We start from the raw sequence: 22,345 nt of genomic DNA on the forward strand, positions 1-22,345 counted from the left end.
ACCTAAGAGAGGGCCTGGGCTATCTCCCCTCTCTGCTCTGCCCCATTCTTTGGGGAGTGACATTTTGTTTTATCATAGGAAGAATGGGAGGCGTGGGTGGGTGTCACTGAGCTTCCTGGGCCACCAGTGGGCAAGCTTGGCAGGTGCTGATCACTGGGGAGGTGCCTAAGTCCTGCACCCCTCTGGGGCTGGCTGGTTCCTGGAAGTGCAGCTCTCTACTTGGCTTTCTATAGACATTGAACCAAAGCAGGAAGGGCCTCTCTGGTGCCAGGTCTGGGCCCAGCCCACCACCCAATTATGCTGTTACGGGTTTGGAGTTTCCCAGGAGCTCGTAGGCCACTGGGGCAAGGCCTGGCTGTAGGGTAACCAACTATCCCAGTTTTTCCAGAAGGCTAGACTCAATATTCAAACTGGCCAGGGGATAAAAATCCTCTTGGGGAGGTGCTGAAGGGGCACACTGAGGCCTAGGACAAGAAAGAAGGATGTGGGCAGCCCAAGGCAGTTGTGCAGCCCAGGACCTGGCTCTCCCAATCAAACTGGGGATACTCAAATTGGAATGTCCCAGGTCAACTGGGTGAGTTGGCCACCTAAGACCTAAGGCAAGAGGACTTTTTCTGGGCCTGGGGAATAGAAAAACCCCTATCTGGGGCTGCCTAGGGTAGGGTCTGGGCCCTCTGGATCCCCAAGCTTGTTGCTGCCACCTGACACCTGCCCAAACCTGTATGGCTGGATTCCTGGCAGCCCCTGAAGGCCACAGAGGGAGCCCACAGACAGGCTTGTCTCTATTTGCCATTCTTTCCACCAGCCCCTCATCCTTGAGATCCAAGCCCCAGGGGCTGGATGACCTGGACTAAGCCAGCACCATTACTGCAGGGCTGGGGATAGGCCATTGTCTAACCCACTGTTGTGGGTTCCCACCCCACCCCTGCCTCTGTGGAAAAGGCACCTCCTACCTCCTCTGGTCTAGGGCCCTCAGCCAGCCCCTCATCCTGGAGGGTCTGCCTCCTGTGGGGAGTCACACAGTGGTGGTGGAGGAAGCCACCACCCAGTCCACCTTCCCAACCCACTGACTTGCACTGGCTTCCGGCTCCATTTTTCTGGTGGGCAGAGATTCTCAAGCTTTTGGGGATCACAAACCCCTTTGTAAATCTCTTGGTTGCCATAAACTTTTCTTCCAAAAGTGTTAAAATTCATACCCAGAAGGTATGCTCCTGAGTTCCACTCCTGAACATCCTGGAAGCTAGAACCCTTTGTAAATGAAGTCCCTTTGAATACAAAGTCCTGAAGGTCTCACCTCCCCTACCACCAGGTGTGCAGAGGGGGCACCCAGTCCTGTCCTCATCAGCTTCTGATGTCCATGGCCAGGTAAGCTCCAGCTTCATCCCCAGCTCTTTCTTGGGAGGAGGCATGGAGGTGAGAGGCTGTCGGGGATGAGGACCCACTCAGCACTTCGTGGGATCCGTGCACCTCCCTGGAAATCGTGTGAATGCTACTCCCTTTTTAGATTATAGTCCTCATTGGGCATGGTGGCTCACACCTGTAATCCCAGTGACCCAGTGACTGATGGGAGGCTGAGGCAGGAGGATCACAAGTTCAAGGTCAGCCTCAACAATTTAGCAAGACTCTCAGCAATTTAGTGAGTGTCTCAAAGGGGAAAAAAAGGGCTAGGAATGTAGCTCAATGGTCAAGTACTCTTGGGTTCAATCCCCAGTACCAATAAATAGTAATAATAGTCCTCAGGGATTCTTAGTCCCCAGGGAAGGGCTTGAGGGAGTTCCTGAGCCCCCCCACAATGACAGGCACATGTTTGCCAGACTGTGTTCCCATGGAGGATGTGGATCTCTTGAAGTTTCTCAAATGGGTCTTTGATGCAAGGAGGTTAAGGAGTTGACTTTCCATGATCTCTTCCTGGTAAGGGTCAGAATCTGAATGTTTGTGCCACTCTCAGGCTGTCCCCCATGAGGGGGCGCCCAGGGCTCTTTCCTGTGGACTGGAAGGCAGGGTTCAAGGATACCAGAATCCTCTGGGGTATCTTGGCTGGGCGGCCAGACGGGCCACTCAAGCAATGGCGGGAGGCGGAGTGGGAGCTGTACCCTGCCCGGGGGTTGCCCCGCCCTTTCTTGCTCGGGGCACCTGGGTGGCCCCAGGCTGCTTGCCTCTCCAGCAGGCTCCTCTTTGTCCCCTGGCCTCTGGAGGCTTTCAGCAGCTCAGCTCAGCCCCCCAGTTTCGGCAGTCGGGGTGGGGTGGGCACACCTGAGCTGAGATAGAAGGGAGGTAGTTTTCTAGGCCGTTGTCAGGGCAATGCCACCTGAGCTGGGTGCCAGGCACCTGTTGCCCAGGGAACCGTGGGGGCGGGGCCCCTCCCCCGGGAGCCGCCAGGGCCACTGGGCTGAGACGGAAGACAGATCAGATTCCGGAGTCTTGGGAGGGTGTGGGGACCGAGAGGGGGTTCGATACTCGGGGAGCAGAGGCTCCTTTACATCATGAAATGGGGCAGGGGGATGGCAAGCGTGGCAGGGGAGCAGGCAGGCTCAGAGGGCAGGCCCCGGGGCCCCTTGGCTCCTTCGTCCCTAGCCAGTCACCTCACCTCCCCTCCTCGCTATTTTTCAACTTGCCCCAGGTCATCCCATTCCTTGTCCTCGAGCATTCATGCAAAGTGGTTCTTCCTCCCCAGTCCCGCCTGGTGGAGGTAAACCCCCTCCTATTGACCCTGAGGCTCCCGTGCCACCCCCTCCCACGCACCTCCAGCTCTCCGCCTCAGTCCTCAGGGCCCCAATCAAGGCCTCCCGACTCCTCACTCTGCTCCTCCCCTGCTTGGTCCTTAAAACCCCGCCTGCAGCCCAGACCTGCAGAGGCCTCAGGTGGCACCTCAGCTGCTGCACTGCTCAACAGGAACCAGCGCCAGCTGGGAGGGGAGCAGCTGAGCTGGGTGAGCTTGGCCTGACGTGACTGCAAGAAGTCTGCTGGGCAGTAGGCCACCAAGGGGGCAAACCCCTCAAACAAGTAGGACAGAGATTGGTTTTTATCCCGTGAGGATCAGACAACTGCGAGAGGCCTACAGATGCGAGGACTGCCCTGGTATAAAGGCAACGACTGATTCTCTCCTCTCCCCGGGCACCTACAACCCACCCACCTGACTCATTTGGTCTCCGCTGTGAGTCAACCAGACTGGGCCTGGGAAGACCTAACTGAGGGACGATGGCTTCAACTGGCCTTGAACTCCTGGGCATGACCCTGGCTGTGCTGGGATGGTTGGGGACCCTGGTTTCCTGCGCCCTGCCCCTGTGGAAGGTGACCGCTTTCATCGGCAACAGCATCGTGGTGGCCCAGGTGGTGTGGGAGGGGCTGTGGATGTCCTGCGTGGTGCAGAGCACCGGCCAGATGCAGTGCAAGGTGTACGACTCGCTGCTGGCACTGCCCCAGGACCTACAGGCTGCGCGTGCCCTCTGTGTTGTCGCCCTCCTGCTGGCCCTGCTTGGCCTGCTGGTGGCCATCACTGGTGCCCAGTGCACCACATGTGTGGAGGATGAAGGCGCCAAGGCCCGCATCGTGCTCACCGCTGGAGTCCTCCTGCTCCTTGCTGGCATCCTGGTGCTCATCCCGGTCTGCTGGACGGCCCACGCCATCATCCAGGACTTCTACAACCCCCTGGTGGCAGAGGCCCTCAAGCGGGAGCTGGGGGCCTCCCTCTACCTGGGCTGGGCCTCTGCTGCACTGCTCATGCTGGGTGGGGGGCTTCTCTGCTGCACATGCCCCCCACCCCAGTTTGAGCGGCCCCGTGGACCTAGGCTGGGCTACTCCATCCCCTCCCGCTCAGGTGCGTCGGGGCTGGACAAGAGAGACTACGTGTGAGGTCAGCAAAGGCTTCCTCCAGGGGCCTGCACCTTCAGCCTCTGCACCCTTGCTTCTAACTGCCCCTCCCCCTGTGGGAGCCTCCTTCTGCAAAGCTGGAGCCAGATCTGGCTCTACTAGAGTCCTCAGCTGTTCTGGCTGAACTCACCTTCAGTGGGGTTGAAAACAGGGCCAAAGCTTGTTGGGTAGGCCAGCCCACCCTGTCTCCCCCATTTTCTTCTGTCGTCCAGGACATAGACAGGCCTCTCACTTCCTGAGCCTTCCCCTGCCCCAGGAACAAAGGACAGCACTTCCTTGTCTCCAAAGAAGGGGAGCATGCTCTCCCTGCTTGGCCCAACCTCCACCTGCATTGGCAGGCCCTTTGGGGACCAGCCAGGCTGTCAGTTCCCCAACCTCTGCCTGCAAATCTGGAATCTGGAATAAAAAGAGATCTTGTAATCGGACTTTCTCTGCTTTGTGTACTCACTCCCCTCAGGTGTCAGTCCAAGGCCTGCCCAGTGGATAACCTATATTGGGACCATGGGTTCCAAGCCAGGGATAGATCTGGGACAAGAGATCATCACTGGCTTGTACCCACCACCTCCTCCTCTAGAAAGGCTGGGCACTCAGCCCCCAGCAACAGCAAAGGCACAGTAACAAAACATACTTTATTTAGTAAAATCTTGTGTGGGCAGACATGTGCAGGGCTAGAGGTGGGGGTGGGGGGTCTACAGTACAGTTGGGACCTGACTTGGGGGGAGGATGTGGTAATAATGGAGGAGGTAGAGGTCAGAAGACAAGGTGGTGGGCAGTCCTTTGGTAGCTTTATCAGGAGCCCTTCCTGGGATGAGAAGGCCTGACCAGGAAGAGGTGTGGCTGTCCCTGAAAGTCTAGGGAAGCCCAGCCCCCAGAAACAGCAGGAACTCTTGGGGTACGCCATCTTGTGGTCACAAAGGCCAGAGCAGAAAGCAGCTTTCACTTTGCTTCCGCAGCTCCAGCTTGGCTTCCAAGATGGGGATGCTCGAAATGAAGACGAATCCAGAAACAAAACAGCATCCAAAGGTGAAATACGGCAACAGCAGAACCCAGGTGGGAGTCTGGGTCATCTTGGTTCAGTTATCAAATGGATTAGAGACACCTCCCCCTCCCCCACAAAAACAGCAAAATACAAGAACCAAACCCAGAGCTGTTGGGAATCAGCGCGTCTTGAGGCTCCAGCTCAGGGGCCAAGGCTCCCTGGTCCATGGCGCCCTCGCTCCCTCACTAGAATCAAACATAATTCTTGGTGGGGTACTCGGAGGGTCCCCGGGAGGGGGAATGTGGGACAGATGCTGAATAGCGGGCCATGTAATGGCTGGAGTTCCGGGCCTCTCCGGAGGGGCAGGTGCAGCACAGCAGCCCCCCACCCAGCATCAGAAGGCCCGAGGCCGCCCAGCCCAGGTAGAGGGAAGCCCCCAGCTCTCTCTTTTGGGCCTCAGCCACCAGGGGGTTGTAGAAGTCCTGGATGATGGTGTGGGCCGTCCAGCAGACTGGGATCAGGGTTAGAACCCCTGAGATGACAAAAATGATCCCAGAAGTGAGCACCAGGCGGGCCTTGGAATCCTGGTCCTCCACACAGGTGGTGCACTTGGCCCCAGCAAGGTAGACCAGCAGGCCAAGCAGGGCCAAGAGGAGGGTGACGACACAGAGGGCGCGTGCAGCCTGCAGGTCCTGGGGCAGTGCCAGCAGCGAGTCGTACACCTTGCACTGCATCTGGCCGGTGCTCTGTACCACGCAGGACATCCACAGCCCCTCCCACACCACCTGGGCCACCACGATGCTGTTGCCGATGAAAGCGGTCACCTTCCACAAGGGCAGGGCGCAGGAAACCAGAGCCTTTACCCAGCCCAGCAACGTAAGGACAATTCCCAGAATCTGCAGACCAGCAGAGGCCATGGCAGTGTTGAAAGGGCTATGCTGTGTGGGAGAAGAGAAGCAGAAGAACGTTAAACACTACGTGTCCCAGCTGGGGCCCCCACGCAGGATGCCAACAGCCTGGGAGTTGGCCACAGGTCCTGATATTCAGCAGGTTGTACTCCCTGAGCCTCATTTATTCATGGGCAAAATGAGCATCTAGATGAGGGGACCCGAGTTCCTTCTCCAAGACCATCACACTGACTGCCTGGGTCCACCCTTCCACTCTCCCCTAAGGGCCAAGGAGTGGGCCCTCAAGGTTGGGGCATTTTTGTGTGTATTTAGACTAAAAGGCCATGTTAGGGTCCCAAGAGGAGATAAAACCCCAGGGTCTGTTCTATGAGCCTGTTCCTCTACCACCAAGCTGGCTGCACCTGTGTTCGTCAGGCCCAAGAGGTCGGGCTCACCAACCGAGGAGGTTTCGCCCTTCTGCGTCCCTGCCCTCGTCCCCTTCCCTTTCCACACACTGTGGCTTGACTGTCCGAAGGCGCCCGGGCGGTTCCACCACCCACTTCCTGGGCCACCACTGCATGGGACCGAGCGAGTACCCGGGAGGGGCTTAATGGCGCGCGGCAGCTGGGTTCGCTCCCGCAGGTGAGGGGGAGGGGAGTCCCGCCCCGGAGAGGGAAGGCAGGTGGGGGAGGGGCTCACGGGGTTTCGGTGCCTTTGTCCCGGGGAGGGGGAGGGGCGTTTCACCCTCGAGTCGCGGGTCCGCTCGCCGGGTTCGATGCAGCCCCGTGCGCAGGGACGCGCCCACTCAGGTAGCACTGCACGCGCCCCCATGAACCCAGTACCAGGCTCCACAAGGTGTCTCTCCCTCGCCCGACGTACACACTTGCCCCGGGCTCACCTGCGTGAAGGACCTGAAGGATTCGGAGGCCGAGTGTGGGGACCGCGGCGGAGGCGGGGGTCTTAAAGAGGCAATGACGTCACTGGGCCACCTCCCCGGGGGAGGGGCAGAGACCCCGACCGGGTCGGCAGTGGGCGCGAACGCATCCCAGGTTAGTCAGAGAGGGGCGCTCAAGATCCAGACTGCTGCACCTGCAACCGGCTGGGATTTGCGGACCCGGGTTGGCTGACGCCCCAGCCACCACTTACAAGCGCCATGACCTCCGGAATTCATTCAACTTTCCCGAGCCTCAGTTTTCTACTCTGAAAAATGAAGACGGCAAGCTTGCATTTAATGTGTGTGCCCTAAGGTAGGAATTAAAGGGAATATTATTTTTGTTATTGTTGCAGCCCCCGGGGCCCTTAAGAAAGCAGCTGGTATCCCCTGCTCTAAAGAATCTTTGGGAGGACTGGGAATGTAGCTCCGTGGTAGAGTGCTAGTGTAGGAGGTCCTGGGTTCGATCCCCAGCTTTGCAAAATTAAAAAAAATCTTGAAAGATCTCACAGACTTAAAAATTACATAAGAAAGCAGCAGTTATCTTTTTATGGGTTGTTTCATACCTGATGCTCTCTATCCCACAAGTTCCGGGTTTGGGCGCCGAGTGGGCAGTGTCGGGTCCGCATGCTCGCAGGGTACTGGAGGCTCGCGCGCGCGGGGACTGTTTGTTGAACGAATGACTGAGCGTAGCGGGCAGCACTGGGAGGAGCACGCCGGAGCGGATGGCGGGGCGGGAGGAGGCCAGGGCCCCGCCCCGGAAGGCGGGGGCGGGGGCGGGGCCGCGGTCCTAGGTCTCCGCCGCTGGTCGGCGGGTGCAGACGGCAGCGGCCTCCCGGCGCGCACTATGGCTCTCGGCTCGCTGCGCCCGCTGTTGCGGCTCCTCGTGCTGGGACTCGGGTTGGTGCTGCTGCGCACCGCGGCCGGGGAGCAGGCACCAGGTACGCGGGGCACAGGGGTCGGAGCCGGGACTGGGTGCCTGGAGGGCCATCCGGAACTGGGGAACCCGACAGACGTAGGGACCTGAGGTCCGGTGGTCTTCAGATACCGGTTTTCTAGTGGGGAAGGTCCCATCCCACTTCAAGGTCCATTCCCAGTCGGCCCTCAGTTTTCTGCACGTCCAGTTGGGGTGTGAGGTCTTCAGTCCCAAAAGTCGGTACCACAGTAGAGTAAGTTGAAGGCGGGATGTTCCGTTTGGTGAGGGGCACACCCCCAGCCTGGTCTTGAAGGGGTCTGCCCAGCCCCAGGGATTGAAGAGTCGGGGAGAAGGTTTGGGGAGGGCCGTGGGGTCTATGCCCTCTATACCATGTGGGGTGCCCCCTTCCATTCGGTGACTTCAGTGCCCAGCTATGCGGGGGGAGGGACCGGGGTCGGGCCGAGTGCCCAGGAGTGAGTCACTCGCTGGCGGCGGGGGGGGGGGTTGTGGGGACCTGACCCCTCTCCCCAAAGTCCCGCGCTACTCCCCCCCCCCCCCCGCACTGCCATCTCCCGGTCAGGCCGTTCGGTCACCTGTGAGGAATGCGGGGGGAGGGCGCCGGTGACTCACGTTATTCGAGCCGACCGACCCTGACCTCAACCCCCAGAATAGCCGCGTCCCGCCCCCATCCTAACCCGCGGCCCCCTCCCCAGGCACCGCCCCCTGCTCTAGCGGCAGCTCCTGGAGCGCGGACCTGGACAAGTGCATGGACTGTGCTTCGTGTCCCGCGCGACCGCACAGCGACTTCTGCCTGGGCTGTAAGTGGGGGGCGGGGCGAGCAGCGAGTGGACCCCAGCGGAGCCGAGAGGGTTGCTGGGGCGGAGAGGGGTCTAGAGGGCTTCCGATCTGGGAAATCGCCGGCTTGAGACTCGGCTCTAGGTCGGCGGGGCTGATCCGGAGAGGGTCCAAGTCTGACTCGACTACTGGCTTCCAGGCGCTGCGGCACCTCCTGCTCCCTTCCGGCTGCTTTGGCCCATCCTAGGGGGTGCCCTGAGCCTGGCTCTGGTGCTGGCGCTGCTTTCTGCCTTCCTGGTTTGGAGACGGTGCCGCAGGAGAGAGAAGTTTACCAGTAAGTGTGTCCAGGCCCTGCGGCTCACCCCATCACTCTTCCACATTTTCGCTGCTCATGACCGTGTCTTATCTTGCAGCCCCCATAGAGGAGACTGGTGGAGAGGGCTGTCCAGGTGTGGCGCTGATCCAGTGACTGGGCACCCCCAGCAGCCTGTGCGGGCACTCACTCGTAATTGGTTCATTCATTCGTTCATTCATTCTGGAGCCAGCTCCTGCCTCCCAGACACAGGCCTAGCCAGGCTCCTCGAACCACAGGCGGGGCAGGCAGTGAATCACCTCAGGCTTGGGCCCAGGGTTCAGGAGAGCCTTCCAAGGTGTCTGATTGCCCTGTGCCTGGTTCCAGGACACAAACAGAGCCTCAGGCTGGCTCACACTAAGAGACTGCAGCATTTGCACAAGGGGGTTTCCCCCTTCCCCTGATGCCCTGGATGACGGGCTGGCTTCAGGGGCAGACACAACACTAGGCCCCACCCACAGAGATGGGCTAAAACTCCTCCAGGGGTCCTCAGCTTGGGGGATTAGAGACCTGTTCTTAACACTAGGGGGCTGGCCCTCTAGGGGGGCTGGCCCTAAGATACAGACCCCTGCAACCCCAAGCGGGGAAGAGATATTTATTTTGGGGAGAGCTTTGGAGGGGAGGGAGAATTTATTAATAAAAGAAACTTTAACTTTAAATGGTTTGGAGTGTGGCATGATCTCCAGCTTGACTCCCCGGAGTTGGAGGGAGGGAGTGAGTCAGTCTGCCGCGGGGGCGGGGGGGTGAGGCTCTGACTCACACATTCTCAATGCCTGGAGCCTAGCCTGCCAGGACCTGGCCAGCCCTGACCGTTTTCCAGGGAAGATCTTGAGGAGAGACACCAGCATCCAGCACCCCACCCTGCCCAAAAGGCCTCAGGTTTCAGACTGAAGCCTTCAATAGTTCAGCCATTTTTATTCCCTTTTTGAGGGCATACCTCCCCTTCCCCTGCTGCTGCCCTCCCATCCCAGGGTTCCATTGAGTTTAGTGTCCTCCTCTCTTGGGGAAGGTCCTGGTGCCCAAACATCTGGTCTGGAGGAAGATAAGCACCTAGTCCCTTGAGGGTTGTGGTCTCCTCTGTAATGGGGAATGGTGTTGTCCACTATTATTCAGAGCTCCATTATGTCCCCAGCTGGGGTTGCAGGGTAGTGGGGACCAGGGGTGTCTCCCAGCCTCAGCAGCCGAAGAGCCTCTGGGATTAAATTCCCAGGATAGCGCCAGAGAAGTAGTTCTGAACAAGGACTCCTGGAAGAAGAAATGACAGTCAAGGCATTGGGCTGAAAGCTGGCCTGGATCTGGGTCCAGGTTCCTAGGAGTCAAGATGTGAATCAGCACAGAAGTTGGCTAGAAGTTAAAAATAGCATGATGAGGCAGGGTAGGATGAGTGGCAGCTCTGAGGACCGGGTGTGATCCTCTAGAAGACTTAGTGTAGATACCTACCTCAGTGAGGACAGGGCTGGTGGGAAAGCCATGGGGGGGCTGCAGTAAGGGTGGTCATTATGTAGGCTGAGTCGAGAGAAGTAGGTGGCCATGTTTTCCTCAGACAGGAACTGCTTTCGCAAGGGCTCCCTGGGAAGAGATGGGGAGGAAGGCAGGCAGGGATAATGAGAGGGGAGGTAGCTGGATGGGCATCAGAGAACACTGATCTTATTGGAAGTCCTCCCTGCCCTCAAATTCACTGCTCCTTCTCCAGGCGCTGCCTGGTGCTCATAGGCATAGCTCCTCGGAGAGGGGAGCTGGGAAAAAGAGCCAGGAGCACCCCACTCTCTCGGTCCCTTCCCAAAGATCTATCCACCTGAGCCTGCAGCATCAGCACCTGAGCTCCCAGTCCATTTCTGTTTTGGTGGCATCTAAGCCACCCCTTCTGGTCGTCAAACAGCGTATCTGGCAAGTCTAAACCCTAAGCTCCTAGCCTCATCCCTACCCCGCTGTTTGGCCCACCCTGTATCAACCCTCAGGCGGGCCCTGGGTTCCCAGCCAAGGCTCCTGCGCTCCATAGTCCGACCAATCCAGGGATCCCGTTCGTACCTGGTGTCCAGGCCTCGAGTTGCCCCTGAGGCGGTCCGCGGGTCTTGCAGGGCCCGACCTGGGGGGACCCGCTCCAGGGGCTGCTGCAGGATCATTGAGGTTTGGGGTACTAAGGCAGGAGGGGTGGGATCCGGGTGACAGGGGCGGAGCCTCCGAGGGCGTGGCCCACCGCCAGGGGCGTGGTATCAGGCGCGCGCAGTGGCGAGGCCTGCGCAAGCGCGGAAGACCAGCGGCGCGTGGCTGGAAGGCGGCTTGGTTCGGCGGGTTGGGGGAAGGGGTCCCAACGTAGCAGGGCAGCGGCGGGTGCCACTTAGTGTCGGGGGACTTCGCGGCGCCCTCCTCTGTTCTTGGGGTGCGGGAGGCACGTGCGGGCCACTTTTCGCGCCCTGCCGGCCGGCAGTGTTAAGACGCTGGGAACAGCGGAAGGGAGCCACTCCGGGCACATCCGGAGTCGGAAGGCGACGTTGCGCGCGGAGCACTCTGGGACTAGTAGTTCCTGAGATGGAGCGCGCTGCCCCGCTAGCGGTACCTCTGGGTCAGGTGAGTCTGTTGTGCGCGCGATGCCTTCTGGGGTTTGTAGTCCACACTTTGCTCTGACTGGGTGGGCAATGGGAGATGAGACAGCCCTGGTGTGCGTGGGCGGTTTGTGGGACTTGGACTCTAATCCGGGAAGGGGCAGGAGAGTAACTCAGAAGAGCCCTCCCGCCTAACATGAAAGAGGATAGGAATTAGATGTCACAGCATTTTTCTGTGCTGGAATAATAGAGTCACTTAGAAAAAAAAGTTGAGAGCAGGCGCGGAAACTCACTTCTGGGGACTCGAGGCTGAGGTAGGAGTATCACAAGGAATTGTGGCGTCGTCAGCCCCCATACAGGTGAGACAGGGCCAGGTGGGTGGAAGGCAGGTGGGGTGAGGGCACTGCCTCATTGGTGCTGACCCTGCTCTTCTTGGTGGCTCTTCTTGGAGCCACTCTTGGGAATACATGGGCAAGTGCCTTTGTGGTGGGCCACCTCAACAGAGGGCTGAGAAGTCTAGGCCGGGGGAGGCCAGTCCTGTGGTAGAGAAGGCATGAAGGGGTCTGTGACTGGGGGCCTCATCCAGCTTCTCCCCACAGACAGAAGTGTTTCAGGCCCTGCAGCGACTGCACATGACCATCTTCTCCCAGAGTGTCTCACCCTGTGGGAAATTCCTGGCGGCAGGCAACAATTATGGACAGATTGCTATCTTCAGGTACCCTTGCCCCCTGCTCCCTGCATCTGTGAGCCCTGGCATTTGGCCCTCGTGGGGCACGAGTGCACCCTGCTTCTGACCTGGCCTTGTCTCCCCCTGTAGCTTGTCCGCTGCTTTGAGTTCAGAGGCCAAAGAGGAAAGCAAGAAACCCGTGGTGACCTTCCAAGGTGGGTGTAGCCATCAAGTCTGGCCTAGAGGACCTGGAGTGGAAGAGGGGACAGGATGGGCTAAGGTTCTTCATTTCTCTTAGCCCATGATGGGCCCGTTTACAGCATGGTTTCCACTGATCGACACCTGCTGAGTGCTGGAGATGGGGAGGTGAAGGCCTGGCTTTGGGCAGAGATCCTCAAGAAGGTAAGGAGTCTAGAGCCTGGGGAAGGGCTGGCCTGCCCCATGCCAGAGAGCCTTTGAGGTCACCTGGTGTCTTCCCTACAAAGGGCTGTAAGGAATTGTGGCGTCGTCAGCCCCCATACAGGTGAGCCAGGGCCAGGTGGTGGAAGACAGGTGGGGTAAGGGCCCTGCCATTGGTGCTGACCCTGCTCTTTGTCCCCTAGGACCAGCCTGGAAGTGCCTGAGATCAATGCCTTGCTGCTTGTCCCCAAGGTCTGACCTTTGTGACAGTTGTTGAAGCTCTGATCCTTCGTCCTCTCCCTGTCTTGATCTGGCACTGACTTCCAGCTCTGCCCTGCCTTCCTTTGCAGGAGAATTCCCTCATCCTGGCTGGGGGAGACTGTCAGTTGCACACTATGGACCTTGAAACTGGGACCTTCACGGTGAGCAAGGCCCTGGAGCTGGGGCAGAGCTGAGCTAAGGGAGGCACTCTTCCTGGGTGTCTCTTGACCTCATCTCTCTCCTGCAGCGGGCCCTCCGGGGCCACACAGACTACATCCATTGCCTGGCACTGCGGGAACGCAGCCCTGAGGTGCTGTCAGGTGGTGAGGATGGGGCTGTGAGACTCTGGGGTAAGTGGGTCCATTGGATGGCAAGAGGGTGGCGAGGGAACCTGGGATCAGCAGGGCTCCTCAGGAGTCCTCATGGCTCTTTCCCACAGACCTCCGCACGGTCAGAGAGGTGCAGACAATCGAGGTCTATAAGCACGAGGTGAGGACAGGATTCATACATCCATTCTCTACACCCCCATCCCCCCATTCTTGTCTTCACCTCTCCTCTCCGCCCTCTCAGGAGTGCTCAAGGCCGCACAACGGGCGCTGGATCGGATGCTTGGCCACTGACTCGGACTGGATGGTGAGCCTGCAGAGTGTGTGGTCAGATGGGTGGCAGCTGAGGGCCCCTGGCTCTCAGTGACTAGGGATTCCTACCTTTCTGCCTAGGTCTGTGGCGGGGGCCCAGCCCTCACCCTCTGGCATCTCCGTTCCTCCACACCCACCACCATCTTTCCCATGCGGGCACCACAGAAGCATGTTACCTTCTACCAGGACCTGGTAAGGCCCTCTGCTTTGCTTCTGCCACCCCTGCCCAGCTCCACTCTCTAGCCCTGACCCATGAGCCCACTCCCTGCCCTCCACAGATTCTGTCAGCTGGCCAGGGCCGCTGCGTCAACCACTGGCAGCTGAGCGGAGAGCTTAAGGCCCAGGTGCCTGGATCCTCCCCGGGATTGCTCAGCCTCAGCCTCAACCAGCAGCCAGCAGCCCCCGAGTGCAAGGTAGGTGAAGCAAGAGTCTCTCGAGAGACCCAGGAGGCCTGGGGGTGCCGGCAGGTCAGTCACACCCTTCTTGTCCTTAGGTCCTGACAGTTGCTGGCAGTAGTTGCCGGGTGGATGTTTTCACCAACCTGGGCTACCGAGCGTTCTCCCTGTCCTTCTGACATCTGATGACACACCCCCATCCCAGGGATTTGGAGTGTTTTTCTTTTTTCTTTCTTTTTTACAATAAAGTTTCAGGATTTTTTTTCCACGTGCTTCCTTCCCAAGAATGGAGGCCAAGTTGACTTAGTGGTTTATATATTACTCTGTCTGATTTTGATACATAAATACCCATCCCCACCCCTGACCTGGAGCAGCCAGAGACTCAGGGAGTCTAGTGCTTAGAAATAATAGACCTATGTAGACTGGGAAAATAGAAGCTCTATTGCACCTGCCCCCGCCACCCACCTGGGCCTCTGGCCCCAAAGCCGCCCCTACTCCCGAAGAGTCCCTGTCTAGCCTCCTGGGGCGGAGAGTTCACCAACCCCACTTGGAAGACATCCAGGCCCTGTCGCTCCATTGGCCCTTAGAGGAAAGTACGCCCCAGAGTGGGTCAAGGGTGGTCGCCCAGCCCTCAGGTCCTTCGGAAAAGGTTGCTGAGGAAGCCGCCGGCCGGCCCGGGGCCCAGGCGCAGTGAGAAGCGTGTTGCGGGACGGCGTGGGGCCGACGCGGCCGCGTTCAACTCTTTCTGGCGCTGCGAGCGCAGCTGCTGCCCGATCACCACCTGCATGTCGTCCTGCGGGAGGCGGGGCGGGAGGAGCGGGTCAGCGCGCAGGTCCCCCCCGCCCCAGGCCCCGCCCCGGGCCCCGCCCCTCACCTGCCAGGCCTCCAGCTCCTGTGTCAGCGCCACCTTCTGGCGGATGGTGCGCAGCAGCTCCCGGGACAGGGAGTCCCTCTCCAGCGAGATGCGGCTGAGTTCCAGGGACAGTTCCACGGCCCTGCGGGGGGAAAGCGGGTCCGAGGGCGCCGGGGACTCCAGGACCCGGGATGGTGGTGGGCTCCTGGGCCTCGACGGGAGGGGTTTGGTAACACGGAGACCTCGGAGGTGGAGATGATGACCCATATCGCAGATGGCAGGGAATCAGGAGCCCAGAAGGACCAGAGTACCGTGGGGGCCTGTCGCCCCGGTGAGGCGGTGGTGAAAGATGGCAGCGGCTCACTTGTTCACAGCTTGTTCCCGGTCCGAGAGAGCGCAGCGCAGGGCCTCCTCGGGGTTGTCCTGTGCCCGAAGCTCCTTCTGCCTTTGCAACTCCTCCCTCAGGGTCTGCAGCTCTTCCCGCTGCAGTGTGATCTGCAGCAGGGCACAGGCAGTAAGGTGGCTCTCCGGGCAGCCTAGGCTCCTGTTCTCCCTGGCTCCCCTGTCCTCCCCTGCCTGCTCCACCGTGCTGAAGACTCCTGAATTTGGAGGCCCTCAGACTGGTGCGGGGCAAGACTGGTGTGGTGGTATATGCTGGAAGGATGGTGGAATCGGCATTGGGTGGGGGAGGGGCCATGCGCATGGGGGATATGTTCTTTTTGGGGGGTGGAGGGGATTGAATCTAGGGGCTCTCTTCCACTGAGCCACATCCTTAGTCCTTCTTATATTTTATTTTGAGTTGAGTCTCCCCAAGTTGCTGAAGGTCTCACTAAGTTGCTGAGACTGGCTTCAAACTAGTAATCCTCCTGCCTCAGCCTCCGGAGTTGCTGGGATTACAGGCATGTGCCATTACACCTGGCATAAGTTGACATTTGAAGCATGTTGAGGTGGAGGGAAATCCATATATAGGAGGCTGAGTGGGCAGTCTGGGAAGTGAAGGTGGGAAAGAACAGGGAGCTGGTGGGGCTTTACATTCAGCACTATGCCCTTCCCCCACCTCATCTTGCAGCCTAGCCACTTCCTCTTCCTTGTCTTCTAGTATCTCCACTGGACTCAGAGGTGCTCGCTTCTTAGGGGGCTCCAAGCTCTCCTGGGGTGAAGGCTGGGGTCTGGATGCCTCTTGAGTCTCCAGGGGCAGGGTGGTCTGTGGGCCAAAGGATTCAGTCAGTACCCTGTGGAATCTTGCAGGAAAAGAAGGGGCATAGCCTGCACCCCTAGTTGATGGCACTGGTGGCGGGGCTGGTGGGCTACGAGCTCACCTGGGTGTCTCCACATACACTAGTGTCCTGGTCCTTGTCCTGGTCGCTGTCGAGGCTGTGGGCCAGCTCCGATTGCAGCGAGGCACCGGAGACGTCAGCGTCCTGAAGGCGTGACTCCTCTTCCAGCTCTGAGACGCGTCGCTGCAGCCTCCGCATCGCGCTCAGCGCCTCCCCGGCCTCGAAGCGTGCACGTTCCAGCTGCGGAGGGCGGCACAGACAGCGCCGGCTTTCAGCCTGGAGCGCCGGTGCTTGTACGTGGTGATGGCCCACAGAGGGCGCTGGAGTGCCCGGTAGCCTCGCGCCCCATAAGCCCGGTCCTGCAGTCTCTAGATCAGAGGGGACTTCCCCTGGACGGCTACCAATTTCCTCCCCTATAAAGTAGGGCGCACCGGCATCATCCTTGCCTGTTCCACCCATCAGGTCACCTCACAGCGCGTCCCCTCCCATGTCCAGTCTAACTTCTAACTCTCACTAATTGCTTTGATCCAACATTTATTTCTCCTAAGCCTCATGCCTCACCACAGCCCAGAGGTGAGTGCCATTATCATCCCATAATCACAGGTGGGAAAGCAGGCTGGGCACCCCACAGTGGTAACAAGGGACACTGGGATAAACAGCCAGGCGATCCAGAGCACAAATTTCAGAGGTCTCAAATACCAGGCCCTTCCCCTTTTGGTTCGTTTTCTCCACTTCTACCACCCCAGACACGGATAGCAGGGCCAGGCATTTCTGGCCTCACCTCTGGTCTTAGCCCTCTCCCAGCTCTCCCAGCCACCAGGCTCTGATGCATTCTGAGAGCACACCTCCCCTGCTCAACAGCCTCCTGTGGCTCCCACTTGCCCCAGCTCAGGCCCATGTTTTTGTGACCCAGGCGCTGGGCTTCCAGTGATCCAGTTCTGGCCACATCTCCCAGAAAACCCTGAGGCTGTTGCCAAGAGCCCAGCTGCCCCCCCCCCCCCCCAGTTCACCTCGAGGCTGTGCTCCCTCCTCTCCCGCCGCAGCAGCAGCAGCTCCTCATGAGTAGTCTGCAGCCTGCCCTGGCCCTTGTCCACCTCCTCACGCAGGCTTCGGATCTGTGCCTCCAGGTCCTGCCGGCGGCTCTGCAGCATCTGGTTCTGGGGAAGGCCTCAGGGTGGGGTGGGGAGAGTGGGCCGGCCCCATACAGCACCCAGCCGGGTCTTTGTGGTTCAGGCTGACCCCCAACCCATAACCCCCAGCTGGCACTCACCTCCCCCTGCAGACTCTCTAGCCGTGCTCTTAGCTCTGCCCCAGCCAGGGCCTGAGCTTGGCACTGACCCCGAAGGGCATCTAGTTCTCTCTGCAGCTCCTGCTCAGTCTGGGAGGCCTGGATGGGGGAATGGGCAGTGGAGCACTCAGCTGGCTCAAGCCGATGTTCCCACTGGCCAACCCAGGGACCCACATGTCAGCTCCACATGTCAGGCAGTCCCACCTGGGCCAGCTGCTGACTGAGCCGGAGGTTCTGCTCGCTGAGCTCGCTGAGCGCCTGGGCCTGCTGGCGGCCGCTGTCCTGTTGCTCCGAGCGCTGCTCCCCCAGCTGGGCCCTTAGCGCCTCCACGTCCCCCTCCAGCTCCACAGCCCTGGCCTCCCACTCAGCGCCTCGGGCTGCCAGGCCCCTTCGGAGCTCATGGTTCTCCTGCTGCAGCCGCTGTGGGACCAGGCAGAGGGTCAGAGACAGAAGGAGACATGGAGGGACAGACAATCAGAGAGCACCTGGGGTCCCACTGCGTGAGCCCTGAAGACCAGAGAGGAGAGTCAGGGAGAAAGCTAGAGCCCAGAGCATCAGAGAGCTGTGGAAGAAAGTCTGAGAGAGGTGCTGGCGGGCGGGATGGCGACACTGGTTGGGGGGTGCCACTCACCTCTGGCTGCCGCCTGAGCTTCTGGACCCGAGGTCGCAAGCGCCGTTTTTGGCGCCTGATTCTGGCTGAATTTAAGCCCCGGCCCATGGCCTCACACAGCTGCAGTGTCCTGGGGGCTCTGCAGGCCAGGCCTCTGCCCGGCCCCTCTCCCCCAGTTCCCTCTAATTAACTCTGGTCAGCCCCGCCCTGGCCCCACGCCTCTACGTACCCTCCCCAAACCTGTCAGACCAGCAGGGGGACGCGCTTGGCACACCCATGCCCAGCACTAGCAGACAGACAAGTTGGGGGGCACTCTCTAGAGCCTCAAAGCAGGGAAGTGCCGGGGCCAGGTGACAACCACGGGTGTGACAGCTGTTAGCAGGTATTCCTGCCAGCTGACACCTGGGCCACTTCATTCCATCGACCAGAGAATGGAACATCCTCAGATCAGGAAAGATTCAGGGGTGCTGAATGCCTTGCCCACGGACGCAGTGGAGCAAGGATGCCAACCCAGGCAGCCAAAGTATTAACCAAATACTGTGGGGCAGCCCTGCTGAAGGACGAAGCTCACAGGTTAGGGTCCACTTGTCCTGGCTCTGCTGCTGTTGCCGTGTGGTCTGGACAAGTGTCTTTACTACGTCCAAGTTCCATCCCTCCCTCCCTCCATCCTCCATTCTCCATTCTCCATCCAATATTTCCTGAGCTCCTGTTCTGGGGTCTACGTTGACAAACCACCAAATCCACTGTCTCAAGCAGCTTCGAGTCCCGAGGGCTACAGGCAAATGGATACAGGCTTGAAACAGGCAATTTGAGAGAGATGGTGAAGAAACCTGAAGTGATGAAGAAAAGGGGGGGCTTGGGCCTGCGGGGGCAAGCTGGCGTCACTCCAGGAACTGAAAAGGGCCCCATCAGAGAAGGGGTGGGAGGAGTGGTGAGGCCGATTGACTTGAGGGGACTCTTGGGTGGTGGCAAGAGTTTCTGTTTTATCCTAAGTGTGATGGGGAGCCATGGGGAGATTCTGGACCAGGACAGAAACCATCTCGTTTGTAGTGTTTGACATTCACTGGCTGCCTCTTGGGAATGGGCTCCAGGAGGCAAGAGGGGACCCAGGGCCAGTGATGGGGTGCTGAAGTGCCTTGGGTAAGGCAATGCTGTCAGTGTGGAGGCTGCAGAGGTGGTAAGTGGACAGATTTGGAAGCTAGTGTAGAGGAGCCAACGGGTTTGCAGATGTGGGGGAGAGTGCCTGCCTGTGGGGAACCCAGTGTCACGTTGGGATGTCATCAGGTAGCCTGGTGGGAAAGGTACAGGGCAAATGACTGCCCAGGTCAGCTCAGCGTGGGGACTGGGGCCAACGGAGCAAGTATACAAGGAAGCTCCAGGAGGAAAGGGGCTCACAGCAGCCTGGACAGAGGGAAGAACTGTTCCCACTTTGAGAGGCTGGGCAAAAATGAACTGAGATGCTGTTTGGAGGGCATTTGGCCAGGAGAAGGTGCAGTGGCTCTCAGTACCTGTGGGCTGAGAAGCTGGACCTAAGATCTTGAGAGGGTCATTGTTTGCTCAGAATCACACAGCCCCACGGGGGTCTGGTCCTAGATCTTGACTTGTCCTCAGAATTCTTTTTTTTTTTTTTTTTTTTTTTTTTTTTTTCCTTTTCTTTTTTTCTTATCTTTTTAATGCTGAGGATCCAAACCAGGGTCTCACTAGGCAAATGCTATACCCCAACCTAGAAGTTTTGTTCTTAACCACTGGGCTGTTCAGAGGCATCCTCCTGCCCACCCACCTGCCCCATGCTCTTCTCTCCTCTGCTTGTCTGGTTCCCTTCTCTTGTCCACCCCAGGCCTGCCTGTTTTCCACCTGCCCTCTGCCCAGGCCCAGTAGCCGGCTCACTTCCTCGTGCTCAGCGTGTTGGGCACTCAGCGTCTCCAGCTGCCTCCGCAGCTCCTCGTTGCGCTCCAGAAGCATCTTGCCCAGTTCTGCTGCCAGCAACAGATCTTTCTCCTTCTGCTGCAGCTGCAAGGCCAGGTCCTCAGGCTCATCAGGCCCTGGGCCCCCTCCCAGGAATGACTCCCGCCGCTCCAGCACAAAGGGGAAGAAGCCGTCCTCGCCACTGGGGGAGGCAGCCCCGGAGAGCAGCCCCGACCGGAAGCGTGGTCCATCCGGGGAGCTCATGGCATCTGCAGCATCTGTGGGGACAGGTGGCTACAAACATGCCACCCTGCTGCCCTGTGGGCTTGCCCCCTGCTGGCCAATACCTGGCCATGGCAGTCCTGCGACCTCGGCCTCCCTGGGCCACCAAGGGTTAATGATCTGTGTTTTGGCCACCCAGCTCCGTTAATGTCCCCAGGGTAGACTGAGGTGAGAGCAGAAGGAAGTGAACTTTGCCTTTTGCTTTTGCCCCAGGAAGCCTCTTCTCAGTACCCTGGGGCCACAGGACACCTCCTGACAGTCCCTGCTCCTTCTCACAACCCAGCTGTGGCTCCCAGGCCCTCACCATGGGGCAAAATTCCCAGAACCCAGGTTTCTAAGGACTCTGAGGGGTGAATCCAACTTCTCCCAAGGACGCAGGACCCTCACCTCACCTTTGGGAACTCAGGTGCCCAGGAGCACAGCTCCCTCCCCTGGCAGAAGCCCAACTGCCCGCCCACGGCCTTCCCATCCTGGCCTTCTTTCTCCTCTTTTCTCAAGGCCCAGGTGTTTGTTCTCGACCCCTTCAGACCTGGAGGTTCCACCCTTGGTGTCCACCATCCCGAATTCCCAGCCCAGTCCTCCAATTTTTGCAAAACCGAAGAACTCCTGCCCGACGCGTCTGGACTCAGGAGCGCTCACCTCTGGCCCGGCTTCCCGCGGCCCTGGCGCCAGGCCCCGGGCAGGGCGAGGTAACAGGTTGCGCCGGCCAGCGCGCAGCCGCCGCCACGCCGGGTGTCTGTTTACTTCCCGGCCCGCCCTGGGGACCCGAGCCCGCGCTCCCCGACGGCCGCGGGGGCCCCGGCTCCAGGGGCTCGGGTCACACCGGCTCACCCGCTCAGCCCTCTCGGGGGTCCCGCCCCCTGGGCACTCGGGAGCGCGCACACGCGCACCTGTCCTGCCTCCCCTCGCCGGCGTCCCAGCGCAGCCCCGCCCGCGGAGCCCGGGTGTCACCGTAGTCCCGGTCCAGCGGTACCAGGGCCGCCCCGGGGTCTCCCCGGCCCCAGCCCCAGGCGTCTGAAACCCAGCCACCGCCTTCCTTCCTGCCGGCGTCCCCGCTTCCCGGAGGAGCCAGGGGACCGCCCGGCCGCCCGGGTCTCCCTCATCCTCTCCCGCCGACCTGGTCCTGCCCATTCCTGCCCGAAGCCCGGAGGGCCCCGCCCTCGGCGCCCCCTAGGCTCTCACCAGCCGCCGCCGGACTCCCTCCGAGGTTCCCGCGGTCCCCTCTTCCGGAGGCGGCGCCAGGTGCACAGCCAGCACAGGTGAGGGGGCGGTGCCGCAAGAGGAGCAGGGGCGTCCCCTGGTGGCCGGAATGGCCAGGTGGAGTCAAAGGAAAGTCGCCTCCACTGTCAGAGACACTGGCTCATCTCGCTGCTGTGGGAAATGATCACTGGGAACATTAAATGAGTACCTACTCTGTGCAGATCCTACGCTGAGCATAGAGGTCAGATCCTCTCTCTTGAGAGCTTGTTTGGAGGTTCTAGCAGGGGAGCGCAGCTACTCGTATACCCTTGACCGAAGAACGGTCCTCCTCTATCGGGGAAGGTCGTCCTCTTCGACCGAGCGCGCAGCTTCGGGAGGGACGCACATGGAGCGGTGAGGGAGGAAGGGGACACCCGCCTAGCCAGCCAGATCAGCCGAATCAACCCTGGCGATCAATGGGGTGACAGATGTCGCAGCCAGATCGCCCTCACATCCGAGATCCTCTCTCTTCACAGCTACCCTGTGGGGCAGGAAATAATTAACAAGGAACATGGTAAGCCCTCTGCCAAGGGAACCTTTTATAGGCATAACTTGTTTACCTTCATGACACCCTAACGAAGTGGAACCTACTATTATCTCCACCTCAAGCATGCTGAGGCACAGGGAAGTCGCCTGCCTTCCTTGGGGTCCCGTGGACAGAACTTGACTGTGGTGGTGCTCTTTACTGATCGCCATGCTGCAGACCAGGACACTGAACCCAGGACTTCTAGTGACTTGCCCATAGCCACCCCTGAGGCCACATGGCTCCAAACTTGGGACTCTCGGTTCCTGTAATATGCAGGGTTTCCCGTTCCAGGCGGACAGAGCCTTTGGTATGGAGGAAGAGAATCCAAGGCAGGAGACTGGTCCAGCCTTGGTACAGCTTGGGCATGCGCTGGTATCCCAGCCATGGTCTTATGGCTTGTCATGATTCTCTTCAGACCCCAGGACTCCCTGAGCTATTGGATGGGGGCTCTGGCCCGGAGAGCAGGACATCTGAAGGGCTGAGTAGATCTTGGTAAATGTCAACAATAGGCTCTCTCAGGAAAACAAAAACCCTGACTTGCATTTGCCAATTTCCTTAGTGTAAATGCTCCCGTCTGGCCGATTTCAAGCTAGTGCCAGTACATACCTGAGTGTGAAGTACAATTGATGCATATAATTCATTTTATGCTTTATTTTTTACAGAACAGGGGATAGAACCCAGGGTTTCATGCATGCTAAGCAAGTGCTCTACACTGAGCTACATTCCCAGCCC

General features: G+C 59.5%; 7 protein-coding genes across 13 annotated transcripts in view; 4 read left to right on the forward strand and 3 right to left on the reverse strand.

The window, feature by feature from the left end:
• The window catches only part of FLYWCH2 (FLYWCH family member 2), a 93,855-nt gene extending 92,255 nt beyond the window's left edge, over positions 1–1,600 (forward strand). The window contains exon 4 of the transcript XR_013760637.1: positions 1,577–1,600. The gene's annotated coding sequence lies outside the window, so the exon portion shown is untranslated. The remainder of the gene's footprint in view (positions 1–1,576) is intronic.
• Positions 1,601–2,531: 931 nt separating this feature from the next.
• Positions 2,532–4,921, forward strand: CLDN9 (claudin 9). The gene is made up of 2 exons (XM_079120560.1): positions 2,532–4,037; positions 4,824–4,921. The coding sequence occupies exon 1, from the start codon at positions 3,199–3,201 to the stop codon at positions 3,850–3,852; it is 654 nt and encodes a 217-aa protein (XP_078976686.1). The 5' UTR covers positions 2,532–3,198; the 3' UTR covers positions 3,853–4,037; positions 4,824–4,921.
• On the reverse strand, positions 4,481–7,436 carry CLDN6 (claudin 6). Of its 3 annotated transcripts, none has more exons than XM_079120558.1 (3): positions 7,234–7,360; positions 6,635–6,835; positions 4,481–5,787 (listed from the first exon to the last, which is right to left on the reverse strand). In XM_079120558.1, exon 3 carries the CDS (start codon positions 5,764–5,766, stop codon positions 5,101–5,103), a length of 666 nt encoding a protein of 221 aa, XP_078976684.1. In that variant the 5' UTR covers positions 5,767–5,787; positions 6,635–6,835; positions 7,234–7,360; the 3' UTR covers positions 4,481–5,100. The 3 variants fall into 3 exon arrangements, with proteins under 3 accessions (XP_078976684.1, XP_078976683.1, XP_078976682.1); XM_079120557.1 differs by having other exon boundaries at positions 6,635–6,936; positions 7,234–7,342; XM_079120556.1 differs by lacking the exon at positions 6,635–6,835 and having other exon boundaries at positions 7,234–7,436.
• On the forward strand, positions 7,432–9,389 carry TNFRSF12A (TNF receptor superfamily member 12A). Its single transcript, XM_079120559.1, has 4 exons — positions 7,432–7,608; positions 8,297–8,401; positions 8,578–8,712; positions 8,792–9,389. The coding sequence occupies exons 1-4, from the start codon at positions 7,515–7,517 to the stop codon at positions 8,845–8,847; spliced, it is 390 nt and encodes a 129-aa protein (XP_078976685.1). The 5' UTR covers positions 7,432–7,514; the 3' UTR covers positions 8,848–9,389.
• A 236-nt stretch (positions 9,390–9,625) lies between these two features.
• Positions 9,626–10,891, reverse strand: HCFC1R1 (host cell factor C1 regulator 1). The gene is made up of 3 exons (XM_079120561.1): positions 10,759–10,891; positions 10,171–10,299; positions 9,626–9,975 (listed from the first exon to the last, which is right to left on the reverse strand). The coding sequence occupies exons 1-3, from the start codon at positions 10,851–10,853 to the stop codon at positions 9,840–9,842; spliced, it is 360 nt and encodes a 119-aa protein (XP_078976687.1). The 5' UTR covers positions 10,854–10,891; the 3' UTR covers positions 9,626–9,839.
• A 270-nt stretch (positions 10,892–11,161) lies between these two features.
• Positions 11,162–13,898, forward strand: THOC6 (THO complex subunit 6). 3 transcript variants are annotated; one of them, XM_079120555.1, is made up of 13 exons: positions 11,162–11,298; positions 11,877–11,988; positions 12,091–12,155; positions 12,239–12,342; positions 12,426–12,463; positions 12,543–12,591; positions 12,690–12,761; positions 12,848–12,950; positions 13,040–13,089; positions 13,171–13,233; positions 13,320–13,430; positions 13,517–13,651; positions 13,732–13,898. In XM_079120555.1, exons 2-13 carry the CDS (start codon positions 11,906–11,908, stop codon positions 13,810–13,812), a joined length of 954 nt encoding a protein of 317 aa, XP_078976681.1. In that variant the 5' UTR covers positions 11,162–11,298; positions 11,877–11,905; the 3' UTR covers positions 13,813–13,898. The 3 variants fall into 3 exon arrangements, with proteins under 3 accessions (XP_078976681.1, XP_078976679.1, XP_078976680.1); XM_079120553.1 differs by having other exon boundaries at positions 11,165–11,298; positions 11,873–11,988; XM_079120554.1 differs by lacking the exon at positions 11,162–11,298 and adding an exon at positions 11,318–11,632 and having other exon boundaries at positions 11,873–11,988.
• A 116-nt stretch (positions 13,899–14,014) lies between these two features.
• Positions 14,015–21,185, reverse strand: BICDL2 (BICD family like cargo adaptor 2). Of its 3 annotated transcripts, none has more exons than XM_079120550.1 (10): positions 21,031–21,185; positions 19,549–19,844; positions 17,256–17,471; positions 17,034–17,150; positions 16,774–16,920; positions 15,806–16,003; positions 15,544–15,690; positions 14,851–14,981; positions 14,508–14,628; positions 14,016–14,426 (listed from the first exon to the last, which is right to left on the reverse strand). In XM_079120550.1, the coding sequence occupies exons 2-10, from the start codon at positions 19,828–19,830 to the stop codon at positions 14,265–14,267; spliced, it is 1,521 nt and encodes a 506-aa protein (XP_078976676.1). In that variant the 5' UTR covers positions 19,831–19,844; positions 21,031–21,185; the 3' UTR covers positions 14,016–14,264. The 3 variants fall into 3 exon arrangements, with proteins under 3 accessions (XP_078976678.1, XP_078976676.1, XP_078976677.1); XM_079120551.1 differs by lacking the exon at positions 21,031–21,185 and adding an exon at positions 20,488–21,011; XM_079120552.1 differs by lacking the exons at positions 19,549–19,844; positions 21,031–21,185 and adding an exon at positions 17,683–18,309 and having other exon boundaries at positions 14,015–14,426.
• Between the last annotated feature and the right edge of the window lie 1,160 nt (positions 21,186–22,345).

Source organism: Sciurus vulgaris (genome assembly GCF_902686455.1).
Source record: "Sciurus vulgaris genome assembly, chromosome: 18".
NCBI lineage: Eukaryota > Metazoa > Chordata > Mammalia > Rodentia > Sciuridae > Sciurus > Sciurus vulgaris.